The sequence below is a fragment of the Anas platyrhynchos genome, chromosome 4 (genome assembly GCF_047663525.1).
Source record: "Anas platyrhynchos isolate ZD024472 breed Pekin duck chromosome 4, IASCAAS_PekinDuck_T2T, whole genome shotgun sequence".
NCBI lineage: Eukaryota > Metazoa > Chordata > Aves > Anseriformes > Anatidae > Anas > Anas platyrhynchos.
The window spans coordinates 73,845,296-73,858,170 of record NC_092590.1 but is presented as its reverse complement, the minus strand read 5'-3'; the positions used below and the strand labels follow the sequence as shown (position 1 = coordinate 73,858,170).

Genomic DNA, 12,875 nt, shown 5'->3' with positions numbered 1-12,875 from the left:
CCGCTCCTTAGCCCCGCCCCCCGCCGCGCCGCCCGCCGCTCCCATTGGCTGCCCGGCGCGGGGCCTCCCGCTGCGATTGGTGCGGAGGGGGAGGTGCCCGCGGGTGGCCCCGCCCCCAAGCGGTCTCTCGGTGTGTGTGTGTGGGGAGAGAGGTATCCCTCCGCAAAGAGTCCCTCCACATAACCGCCTCCGCGGAGGGTTCGGATGGGGCCGAGAGGGAGAAGCGGCGCGGTTGAGGCCGTTTCGCTCCGCGCCGCTTCTATCGGTGCGGCAGCGGAGGCGAGGTTTAACCCACAAGCGCCCCTTTTGGAAGCGGCGGAAGGATCCGCGGAAGGGCGAGGGGTGCGCTTCGGCCCCTTATACGTGCGATCCGCGGCGTACTCAGATATAGCACGGGGGGAGGGGGCACCTGGCGGGCGCTCGTGCGCATGTGCACAGTGGCAAGGTGCACCTGCGGGGGCGCTGCGGGACGCCTGCTGCGCATGCGCACAGGGCGCCGGGCGCCGCCACCTGCCCGCCGGGCGCCCCTGCGCATGCGCGCTGCCGCCCAAGGGCGGGTGGGGGCGCCTCGTGGCCGCCATCTTGTGTGGTGGTTTGGGGCTGGGGGGGGTGGGGAAAGGGGGCTCCTGGGCGGCAGGAGGAGGTGCAAAGGGGGAAATTAGGGCTTGTAGAGGTGTATTAAGGATATAGAGAGCTTTTGGGTTGGTTTTTGTAGCCATATTTAAGAGTTTATGGGTTCTGCCACCTCACATCCTCCATTCCTGTCATGGTGGACCTCCATGCCATGTGAAAGGCTGTGGCAAAGGTCGTGAAACCAAGAAGTTAAACTGAGAAACTGGCGGCGAGCAAGCTGGTTGTGTCGTGAAGTAACCTAACAAGACACGCCACTCATCTTTTACCACAAGACTTTCCTACGTGATGGCGTGGGAGGAAGAAGAACAAAAATGAAGTACCCAAGGCAAAGAAGTTATTGAGTCATCCGGCTCAGGGAAAGCAGATGGCATTCACCTCATGTTTTCTCCTGGTTCCTCCCATGACCAGAAACTTACCAGGCCCCGAATGCCCACCAGCTCTGCTGCAGACAAGTAGGATGTTCCTGCCATGGTCAGATCTTCCACCATTTTCTCAAGAATGTAGCGCTACTTGTGCTAAGTGTTTTCACAGAATCACTAAGGTTGGAAAAGACCTCCAAGACCATCTGGTCCAACCAGCCCCCGACCACCACTGTCACCACCAAACCATGTCCCCAAGCACCAGGCCCAACCTTTCCTTGAACACCCCTAGGGACGGTGACGCCACCACCTCCCTGGGCAACCCGTCCCAGTGCCTGACTGCTTCTTCTGACAGAAATGTCTCCTCATTTCCAACCTGAACCTCCCGTGGCACAACTTGAGGCCATTCCCTCAGTCCTATCACAGTTACCTGCAAGAAGAGGCTGACCCCCAGCTCTCTACATCTAAAAGCTTTCCCCACCAGTTTGCTGTAGGATTCTCCACTGAATGCTTAACTACTACATTCAAACACTCACATATGGCTCAAAAATTCCTTTTTCACCATGACGAGGGAATTCCTGTCCTTCATACTGGGGATCAGGCAGCCCAAATTCCCCGGTAACTTTCAGACTTCCTCAGTGATTCCTAGCAGTAAGATGAACCTGGCGTTACGCAACATTTTCAGCAAGGAAAATAAACGAACAAAAGTGGATAGTAGAAAATGAGTCTAATGCATGAGCAACCACAAACAGCCTGGAGAAATGCTCATTAACAGCCATCAGAAGGAAGAATGGGTAAGTTTGCTTCTCAGATTTAAATATTTAGCATATAGACCAGGCTTACAACATGGAACTTGCAATAAGATGCTGTATAAAGCGAGCTGTATTTGAAACTACCAAATGACTTGTGTTGCTATTGTAACAGCAGTTGCACACAATGTATTGTACATCCTACAGTGTGCGTTGTATACCCTCCTTATTTTAAGCCCTTAGTTTTTATGCATGGAAAACACTTGGACTCAAAGGGTAGCTGATTAATACATACAGGAAGAGAAGTGTTAGGCAATACAGAAGCGGTATGAGCTGATACAATAGATCTAACTGTTGGTAGCACACCAGTTGCCAAAGGGTAAACATTTTCTGCAGGCACCGTAATAAAGAAAAGCTTTAAGGAGGGATTTGAAAGACAACAATGTGAGGTTTGTGAATAACCAGCTCCCATGTGCAAAGAGTAGCGTGAACATCAGAAGTGGTTGTTGGAAAAATGATACGGTTTGGGTAGGATACCAGCCTGGAGGGCCAAGAGTAAGAGAACAAGGATGGGATGGCAGCTGGGGTGATGTTGTCCATGAATGACTTTGGAAGTTAACTCAGGTTTTTGAAATAACAGATGAGCCAATGGCAGGGTGCTAAGAGAAGAGTCATCTGATCAAAAAAGCAACATTCTGAATGTAAATAAAGTCAAAAAATCAGCAAAGACCAGATGAGAAGATGGCAAAGTAGACAAAGTACAAGTTGAGAGGGGTCTGGACAAGTAAGTGAATAAATAAATAAATAAAAATCAAGCATTCAGGGTGTAAACAAGTTTTCCATCCTGATAGAGCAGAGGTATCCAAAAGTCGGGGCTAGATGCTGAAGGCAGTTAATTTTATTATTATTATTATTACGAGTAGGGAAGATAATTAGCTACTTGCTTCACTTCCCTAGGATTCTTTATCCCTTGAAGGATTTAGATAATGACCAAATATCCTTTTAAAAGTATCTAGCTCCTTTAGGAGATATAAACTTGGGGTAACCAGTGAAATTTTATGTCAAGAATTAGAAGATGTAAGATGTTAAATTGTGGCTATAAACATCTATGAATTTGTTGCATACTTTGAGAATATATTTCCCAGTCCACTTAGACGGGATTTTAACCATACAATACAGAAAAATAAATACTTTTTTTTAGCTGATTATTTTATCGCTACTCATAATAATGTCCACAAAAACATATCTACTAGAAAAAAAATATCTATAAATGCAGACTCACTCACACTGTGTGCTGATAGAAATATCAAAATGCTCAGAAATGGCTTTCAAACAGACTATCACTATGATAATGGCACAGATGCAAGTATCTCCCTCTGGTTTATATACATCTGAGGAGCAGAATGCTATTCAAAGTATCTGCTAAACAAACTCTTGCTATAAATATGCAGGATGATTAAATTACAAAGCAGTACGTTTCCACGTTTCCACCTGTTCTGCAGCCTGCACGGAGTCTTTAACATATTTTTTACAGGCAGGTCTACTGACTGGGTTGAGATGCTAATAAGTAAACCTTTACCTCCTATTTGAGAAAGGAGTAATCTGTGCAAACAGGTGCTTTTTAAACAGTAAGCGCAGAACACACTTGAATAAATTCCTTCTTTCAGGTACCATTTAGTAGGTAACGGCAGGTTTCTCTTGTTCCCAGCCTTACTAGGAAAAAATATGGGTAAGAGGCTTTGGGTGAAGAGACTTGTGTTTAACAGTACACGTGGTAAAAGTTCTCAATAGCCAATTTTGTAACTTTCAATGCCGAAAAATTTCCGTATACAGGAATTTAAGCCTACTTGTCTGCGTATAAAATCTGGACATGCTACTCAAATAGTTGTGCTTGCAAGTTGGGGTCCCACTATCTAAAAGTATTAGATATCATCAATCACAAATATTTTACAGAAAGGGGCATTTTATTCAGAGTAGGGCCAGCACCTAACATTATTTTTTTTGTTCTCCAGAGATATATTCCCTGATAACTGAGGGCAGATGGTTTTTCAACACCCTCTTCCTGCATTTCCAAGTTCAGCCTACAAGTCTGCGTGCGGTGAGGACAAATGCTTCATGGTCAGTGCAAGATCTTCTGGATGCTGTTTTTTCTTAAACCTCTCCAGTAGCAACATTTAAAGGTCTGAGGTCTCAACCAAGCCCCCTTGGATAAGCAGAGAAAAATAATGTAAGTACTTCACCTCCTTCCATGATTAATGATGAAGGTGTAAGGACACATACTAAAAGATGAAAGCACACATGGTCAGACTACTACAGTGCTGGTCACCTAACTAGAAACATGGATTTGGGGGATGCTTAACAGCTTAATTTCTTTAGCATGTCTTGAAATACAGTCCTGAAGAATGAGCGATAACAGATGACTAGAAGCTTTGTTATTCACTAGCACCCAAATTGATGTCGTTTAATTATTGCTCTAATAGATAAGTAGATTGGTTACTGCTCCTGCTCAATCCAGTTGTTGGGTGAACAGATAAAAGCCTGTATGATCTCATTTCTGTGGCTCGGCCACATTACCTCAGCTCATCTCACACGGATCAGCTTTGCAGACTAGCAGAACTAGTTTCTGCTCTTTTTTTTTCCATACTACTCTCTTCACCATAAGTTAAAGTGAAATAATTTGCCTTACGTTGGTTAATGCCTTCTCCCCGTGTAAAGTTAAAGGAAGGACGTATTTGGGCACAAAGTACATTGCAGTGCTCCACAGAGTTTATTTACTTAGTGAAAAATCCCATAAGGGATGCTAAATTCTCTCTTTTCCTTTGCCATACGTGCTCTACAGTGGAGGGTAACTTGCTTTTCTTTCACTAACGACGAGTTAGTAGGATTTAGGTTTGCTGTCACAACCGTAGACACAGGGAATTGTGAGAGGACTTTTAGGATTGACTATTTAAGTTTTGATTGACCATTAATTTAACATTTAATTATTAAATTAGATGTAAAGTAATGCCCAGGGATTGGGAGTGGATTTTTTTTTTTTTCAGATTAATTGTAAATTTAAACAGCTGTTCATAGATAGAGTGATGCAGTAGCAACCTTTCAAAAATAACCATGAGCAAACATTAGACATGAGAAGTGTGGTTAGTAGTTATGTGCAGATTTGACTTTTGTTTGGAAAAAAAAAAGGGCCTTTCCCTACAGGTGTTACTACCTTGTCAGCTATTAATTGAAAGGGTTCAGGATAACATTTTTTAATCAAAGAATGCAAATCAGTATTACCTTGAGGCATACAGTTGGATCAAATCTTGGAGAGCACCAATGCAGCAGGAACGTTGTGGTGGTATCGCTACCCGTGTACGCAACGAGCTGGGAAAGCTGAGGCAAGTTATGCCATGAACTGTGAGCAACATTATTTAATGAAGAAAATTGTTCTTTGTTAATTAGCTTCACTTCCAGTAGCCTCACAACAGGCTGAGAGCAAGTCATGTTACTCATATTCTGCTTCTTAGCAATGTCCAGGCTCTTTCACTGCTGAAATAACTCAATGTGGAGTCGGTGAAGGCCAGCCAGCCATTGCTTCATTCCCTGCCAGTGCTAGAGAGGCTCTTAAGGTGTGTTACAAAGTGCTTCCTCCTGTCTCTTGTAAACAGCACTCTCTTGTGACCGAGTTTCTTTCCTTGGCAAAAAAGTTACACCTTGCCCTTGGACAGGAATTTTCTGCAACTCAGGCTCCTGGGAAGTGTAGCAAGGCTTTAGGTCAGTGAATGCTGGTGTACTTGATAGAAATGTTACTAATATTGACGGAGCCTGCTACATACTTTCCTAGGACTGCTTGGACAACATTTGTAGGGCTAAATTTGTTTTTTTGAAAGCCACATCTGTGTTCTGTTGGAAGTATTTGGGATGCTTTCGACCTTGGTAATTTGATGTAACTTTTGATAAAGTAGTAAACACAGAGAGACAGTGGTTGTTGTAAATTACAAGCATGTGGAATTTGAAGAAGAACTTTGCTTGGGTTTGAATGTATGTCCACTAAAAAGAGAAGTCATCATCGTGGGTATGTTGTTTATACTTTAACCTTACCTGAAGCACTGAAAATTCTTCTGCTCCCCACAGAGGATGCTGACTTCTTGACTCTAATTCTTTCATCCAGCCACTTACCAGCTGTCCTTTGAACTGGAGCAGTGGGTGTTTGGTAGAGCGTTAGCTCTTTTACCTACTAGTGTAATAGCTCCGATTCCAGTGGGAAAATACAGGATCTTCTAATGCCAAGGGTCAGCTGAGAAATAGCTTTCTTGGAAATTCCGCATGTGGTGCTGCTACCACGCTAACAAAATAACGCTGTTAGCTTCAGTATCACTTAAAAAAGGGGGAGAGAAAGGGGAATATAACGATCCCAGCTACTTGTGAATGTAGAAGAACTGGGAATATTTAAAACTGTAGATTTCTAAATGTGACCTAGTTGCTATAGCACAGAACTGGGAACCAGATCTGGAATCTAACACTCAGTTTATTATTAGGCAGATAATTTAATTCACTTCATTCCTCTCTGAGATGGGGATGACAATAATCATTCCTGAATCTATAATTCTTATGAATCGCTTTGTGTTGTGCACCTGAAAGATGATGAGCTACTAATTAAACATTATTTTAATCCTCAAATTTCCTTTTAAACTTTAATAAGTGTTTACATTCCCTAATGGCAGGGAGGAAAAAAAAAAAAAGCATGATTGTGAAGCAGCTGCTAAGAATTTTTCCCCCAAGATGTTTAATATTAAATGGGGATTGAGTCATCCGTTTCAGATAAAGAGAGGATGCGAGAAATAATACATAAGCAAGAGGAGAGATGGAGTCAAAGCAACAAAAAAGCTGGAACCCCTGTCCCTTTGAAGGAGCTTCCACCTTCCCCTGCTCTCAGCCCGAGCTGGAAATATGCTCGGCAGCTTGGGAGCAGCTGGGAATTTTGGGGAGTTTTTCGGTCTTTCCTCTCCTGCCGTGTGCGGTGGCCAGGCAGAGGGGAGCCCTGGCCAGTTTTAGGGGACAGCAGCTGGGTTCCAACCTGAAGCCTGCAGCGCAGCGGGGTGTCGGTGCTGGAGCTGGTGATTCTGATGTGCTTGGCTGTATTTATCGCTGTGAAACTCTCAGCAATTTCCTGCTCCTCGCTGTGAAGCTCCCTGCATCAATTGCACGTCAGTAAAACTAACAGATTCCTCAATCAGCTCTCTTCACAGTTGTCAAAGACTAATGCCTGTTCTCCCAACACTAGAGTTTTTTTTTTGCCTGAAGTTAAAACAACAGAATCAAAGCAAAATCCTGGCTCCAGGGAAACCAGGAATTTCATCTGTGTTTTTTTAAGAGACTCTGTTAATCCCGTCTTCTCCTGAAAGGAAGATCGTAAACTGTCTTGTCCCTTATCTCTTCTAAAAAGCTCTGCTAAAAATCTCTTCTAAGAACTCAAAATTGAACTTTTGTTGCTTCCTAATATCTAATGCCCTTACTAGCGTGATTACTAAACTGCAGTTCTCAAAAAATCAAACAAACAAAACCACACAAAAATCACCAAATATACAATATGATATACAAATATACACCAAACAAGCAAAAACCACCAACAACAAGCACAAACCAAAACACCTACATAAACAACCTTTCCCAGTTTCCTTTGCAGAGCACTTTGTGCTGTAGCATGGGCTTCTGGTGCTGCTTCTAGCTCTTATTTCCTATGCACAAATCATCACAGATTAAAATGTACAGTTTTAGTTTTCTAATGAGCATATTAGAGGCAGCTCCAAGTCACTCCCAGCTCCCTGTTGTCCAGCAGACCTGGACACACAAATAAGGTGTGGCTTAAAACCCATGTATCTGCCTAGGGACAGCTGGAGGTGGATCGTGGGTTTGTCTCAGAAACGAGTAGGAAAATATTTTAGGTGACTGAAGATAAAGCTGAAGGGGATTTTATAAAAGCAATGTTGGAAAAACACAACTCAGCAGATCGCTGATGACTTTGAATTTTGGAGGTGCTGGTTTCCCTGCCTCCCACCACGGAGCTGATGAGCGTTGTGCCCCTGGTTGTAGCAGCCATCGGATGTCTCACTGCGTGCCACATGTAGGGCACAAGCTGCCAATACAAAACACTGCACATTGAACCAACTTCACCTGCCAGCAGGCATCTAGTTGTCTGGGCACACTCCGTAGGGAGAGAAGGGAAGCGTCTCCAGCAGGAGATTCATACTGAAATAGGTGTCTGGAATAAGTGGGACAAATCACCCCCTAGAGGTGTTTTATCTTCCCCAGCTTCTGCAGAGCTCTCTGATTACTGACTCACCCTCCACCCTTTCGTTTAGGGTAAATGCTGAGCTAGACACTAACCTAAGGTGGGATGGAGTCGGTGCTGTTCTTAGGTTCAGACATTGTTACCTGAGCTAGGTAGGCACTGAATTCATTTTCATTGTCACGGAAAGCTTCTGTGAATGAATGTCAGTGGGAGATGCTGACGAGCTGATGAGCAGTACAGTTTATTTTCAGGGTTCACAGGTTTCCCGTGGGACAAATGACCTTACGAATACTGGAAGAATAAAGACAGGAGACACAAGAATTGGTTGTGGCCATAAAAGATCTTTTAAAGAGGGAAAAAGAGAAAGAATTAAAGCTCATTCTTTCATCAGAATATTTCAAACCACATCTATTGTTTGTACACGGAGTGCAAAATAGTAATTTATGCTCACAGGCTATAACAGATACCAAATAATTTAATCCTGTGTAAGAACTCTGAGCACTTACATTCCCTAGCACAGCATTTGTTAGCTGTGCTGCAGTGTGAAGGAAGGAACCTTTTTTAGGTTGACCATCTGAATCCGAATGTTTGCTCCCCGGATTTATCTTCTGTGGACTTTCAAAGTTAACAAAAAGTGTGTAGGGAAAATGGAAGCTTAACTAGCAATGGAAATGTTGCTTTATAAGCACGCAGTTAGCATAAGAAACCAGAATGTGCTGTGACTGCAAGGACTTCGTGAGCAGGCCGTGACATCTGACGGCTTACAAATGCTCGGGCGTGCGACAGGGATGTTGCTCCACCTTCACCCCGGGACCGGCGTTGTGACCAAACCTCTGCACTTTCATTTTCCTCTCTGGCATTAGCAAATATTTACCCACTTTTAGAAAGTACCTTCCCTTCTTGAGAGACGCACTGAATGAAAGCAGGGTGACATTACCGCCAGCAGGTAATCCTGTTAATCTAACACACACCCTGTGGGTATATTAATTATGCTCAATACCACTTGATCGCCGTGGTTAGATGCACAAAGGCTATTAGAGGGATTAACTCCTCATGTCTGCAGCTGCCCACTGTGCGCGTTTGCTCTAGCCCCAAACCAAGGACTGAAGTCCTCCTCCTCGCAGCGCGTAGGAGGAACACCCTTGACTTCTGCAGGACCAGTTTTCCAGCCAGAAAAGCGATGCCTTGCCCCAGTTGCCAGCAAGAGGTTTGTCACACAAAGGGTTGTCGAGCTCTGCCACGCTGCTGCCACCAGGGGAGACGACTTCAGTGCAAACTTCTGCTCTCCTCCTGCCCTACCAGTTCTGCAGAGGTGTTGTCAGGTTAAAGCTGTCTCACGCTGCTCTCTGCTGTGATAGCCGCAGCTCACAAAGTCACGTCTAGGCTGCTTTATAAAATCGTAGCCGGAGACAAAGCTCTCTCCAGCGTGCTGTAGCTTCAAAGCTGGCCCTGCTTTGAACTAGAGCTCGGAGCAGATGACCTCCAGAGGCTACTTGCAACCTGAATTATTCAGATATTCTACAAAGTCAGGTGTAGCTTCAGCGGCGTGGAGCTCGGCATAAATTGAAAATCACCCCCTGGATACCGAGGACGTACTCGTGTAGCTGTGTCGGAGAAAGCTCCGTGTTGCTACAGCAACACCTTTATCAGTGCCCCAACTGCTTTCAGGGTAGTGCTGGGAGGACGGTGTGATTCGCTGGCATGTTTCTTGGGGAGTGTAGGTGGATTTTCACAGTCCTGCCGTTGGCAGTGAGAGATTCATTGGCTTTCTTTCGTCCATTGCATTCCATTTTGGTGGTACTTGGGAGAATCTCCTAGCTGAAATAGACAACAGAGGATGGCTGAAACAGGGTCTGAGGGAGAAGAGAGTACAGAAAACACCGCCACCTGCATGCACAGCAATTAAAGGGTCTCTTATTGGAGCTGGGAGGGAGAGTCTGTGCTCACACACGCTTCTCATAGCAGCCCAAGAGGTTACATCTCATAGTGTTCCAGCTGGAGCATGGCTGAAAACTGATAAGAAAAATGGAGTTCCGGAACTAAGCCTCTTATTTTGGTTTTGTGGTAGTTTGTTGTACCAAAGCAGAGACTTTTAGGAGTCCCAGTTTCCATTTCCAGCTGTAGCCTTTTGCTGAGCAGTCGGACTGGAGGCCAATTTGTGTGGGAAAACTGTTGTTGCTTTCCTTGGGCAGCCACACGTCGCTCAGAGATGTGTTCAGACGTTATCACATCTCAGTACCAAAGGCTGGGAGTGCTCAGCGTGCTATTCCCGCTTGCTCTGACCTTGGTTGTAAGCAGGTACAAGTCCAGAAGCCATTAATTGGTCCCATTAAGAGTGGCATTAAAGCGAGTTGTTACAAGTCTTCAAAATGGAGAAACGTTTGTAGAGACTGGGTCCTCTATAAATATCCAATGGAAGATAACTTGGACGCTCTTATCCCAGTAGGTGCATTTGCCCTTTGTTTTCTGAAGCCTTTACATTGTTTGTTTGGATCCTGCTTTTGTTCCTTTTCAGTTTTGGAGCTCAGCCTTGTAATCCCAGGGAAGGCTATTAATTCTTGTTTGTTCTGCCACGTAATGGCAGAGAAGCAGGATGATACTGCAAGTTTTCTTATCCCCTGACTGCGGGGAAAAAAAAAAAAAGTTATATAATACATCCATATAAAGAAACTTATTTTCTCTGGCATCGTTTTACTGTTTCTATGATTAAATAGAGCTGCATCTAGCTGCTTTTAGGGTGCTGCGATTTCATACTCATGATTACATTTATGGTACAAGAGTCAGTGTCTTTAACGTGCCCCGTGCTCTGACACTCACCGTTTCTCTTTGCACTTGTAGCTGAGGAGAAAGCAGGCATGAGGCTTTGCACACCTCCAGAGGAACAAAAGGAGGTGCCCATGGAGGAGGCATTGGCTTACAGGAAGAGAAAGCATCTGTGCTAGGAGGATGGGAAAAGCCCTGGAGAAATTAGAGCTCTCCCAGCGAGGTTGCTGCTCACCTGCAGGTACTCCTGAGGAGCTCCCGGGGGGAGCACCTCGGGCAGGCGTGCCCGCACACCTAGCTCCCTTCTGCCTCCCCATGGGCTCTTTGCACAAAATTGAAATCTGGAGTCCTGGTTTGTGCTGGGATTTACATTGAGCCTGAGGGTCAACAGCAGCTCTTTATTATAACTCCCAGTGAAGTAGCACACCGTTACTGAAGCTTGATTTTACAAACCCCAGCAGCCTGGTAATTGCTGGGTAATTTCACCTGTACGCAGGGTACCTCTGAGCAGAGCGGTGCCTGCGATATCACACGGCTTGGTTAAAGGCCATCAGCAAGGGCTGGCGAAGAACCCCGCATTGCTTTCCTCTGTCACTGCCTTCAATTTTGTTATTACATCAGTCTGTGAACACAGTCTGTCTCTAGAAACTGCTAAGACCAGGCTGCAGCAGCCCTTTAGCTGTCCCCTGGCATAACTAGGGCTGTCCATAGCCTCCCTCACATTCCTTTGTTTCCTTGGAGGAAACCTTGTCTCTTTTGCCCATGAGAGGGGCCCCTTCACTCATTATTTACAGCTCCTGGTTATCTTTAGCATTCCCATCTGCATGGCGCCTGGGTGAAAGCTCAAGGCCATGCACTGACCATATTTCACTCGACATCCCTCTTTAACAAATCTCATGTTCACACTCGTGCTTAATTTCCTTCCTCCCGCCTCTCCGTGTCTGCTTTAAGGGCAGGAGCGTGGCTGAGTCATCCTCTGGTACATTCACTCTTGTAGTCATTGTTAAACACTGCACAGGAACAAAATTCAAAAATCCCATCCTTCCAGTGCGAGAATCTAAGAATTGATATTCTGGATCAGTCCAAAGCTCCCAATATCTTGGTATCTTCTCTGTAGCTGATACTTAGCACTCTGAAGAGCACACACCTGCAAATTTAGAGAGTAACCTTCCCCTGGTCTTGACTCAGGATGCATCAGTCACAGCAATTCACCCTTTCCTTTTTCAGAATGATCAAATGTCCCATTTTAAAACAAAATAGACTTGGTCTTGCTGCTGGTTTCCAGCCTTGACAGTGTATTTTATAATTAGAAGTCACTACTGCAGTTCTCCTTTTAGCAGTTTCCTTTCCTAGCAGGATGAACATCTCTGCCACACACGGCTTCTCACTCCAGCAGCCATGCAGACCTTTTGTGTTCAAGAAGAAGAAAAGCCTCAAGAGGAAGATGCTCACGATCTGAACCTGCTACGGGGAAATCGCGAGCTGACATTCCCCAGCATCCAACCAAGGTATCTGAACAGCTCGTCCTCCTCTGTTTGTAGGCTTTGTCAAATCTGCATGTCCTTGTTTGGCAGGGGCAGGGGGGAGCTTCATAAAAATATGGGAGGTGTGTGTCACATCCCTCAGAGGAGGCGGCTTCTCTTCTTTCCTGCTAAAGCAGGAGGCTCTACACTTTGATCAGAAAACCTGGTGGTTGTACATCACTGGGCTGAGGTGGAGAGATGGCAGTAGGTAACAAGGGACAAAGAGGCTAATTTGATTGTCAGAGGGACTCTAATTACAGTGGTAGCTTATTAGGGTCTTTATTGGAATTCCAGGCAGAAGGAATGAGTTCCTGTCCTTTTCTCATTGATTTACAAAATGCCATAATCCAAGAATTTTCTTCATCCTGAAATGGCCAAATGGAAAACATGCTAAATTGGGATCATTTTCCACAGAGCTGGAGGGCCTGCAGACGCCTCACAGTCACTAATGAATTAATCTGAGACACATGGATATGTTCCAAGGGAAAGAATTCTTGTAAGTAACATGTCAGCTACAAGAGAGGGCATGGGAAACAAAGAGCAGACTTCTCAGAAGCTTCTGATGCACAACTTGTGG

At 45.0% G+C, this 12,875-nt stretch overlaps 1 protein-coding gene across 1 annotated transcript in view; it reads left to right on the top strand.

Annotated features, from left to right (window-relative positions):
- Window positions 1-3,949: 3,949 nt before the first annotated feature.
- REEP1 (receptor accessory protein 1) overlaps window positions 3,950-12,875 on the top strand; it is a 65,826-nt gene continuing 56,900 nt past the window's right edge. Inside the window, exon 1 of the mRNA XM_072037877.1 lies at window positions 3,950-3,968. Within this exon, the coding sequence (XP_071893978.1) occupies window positions 3,967-3,968 (2 nt within the window). The 5' untranslated portion in view covers window positions 3,950-3,966. The remainder of the gene's footprint in view (window positions 3,969-12,875) is intronic.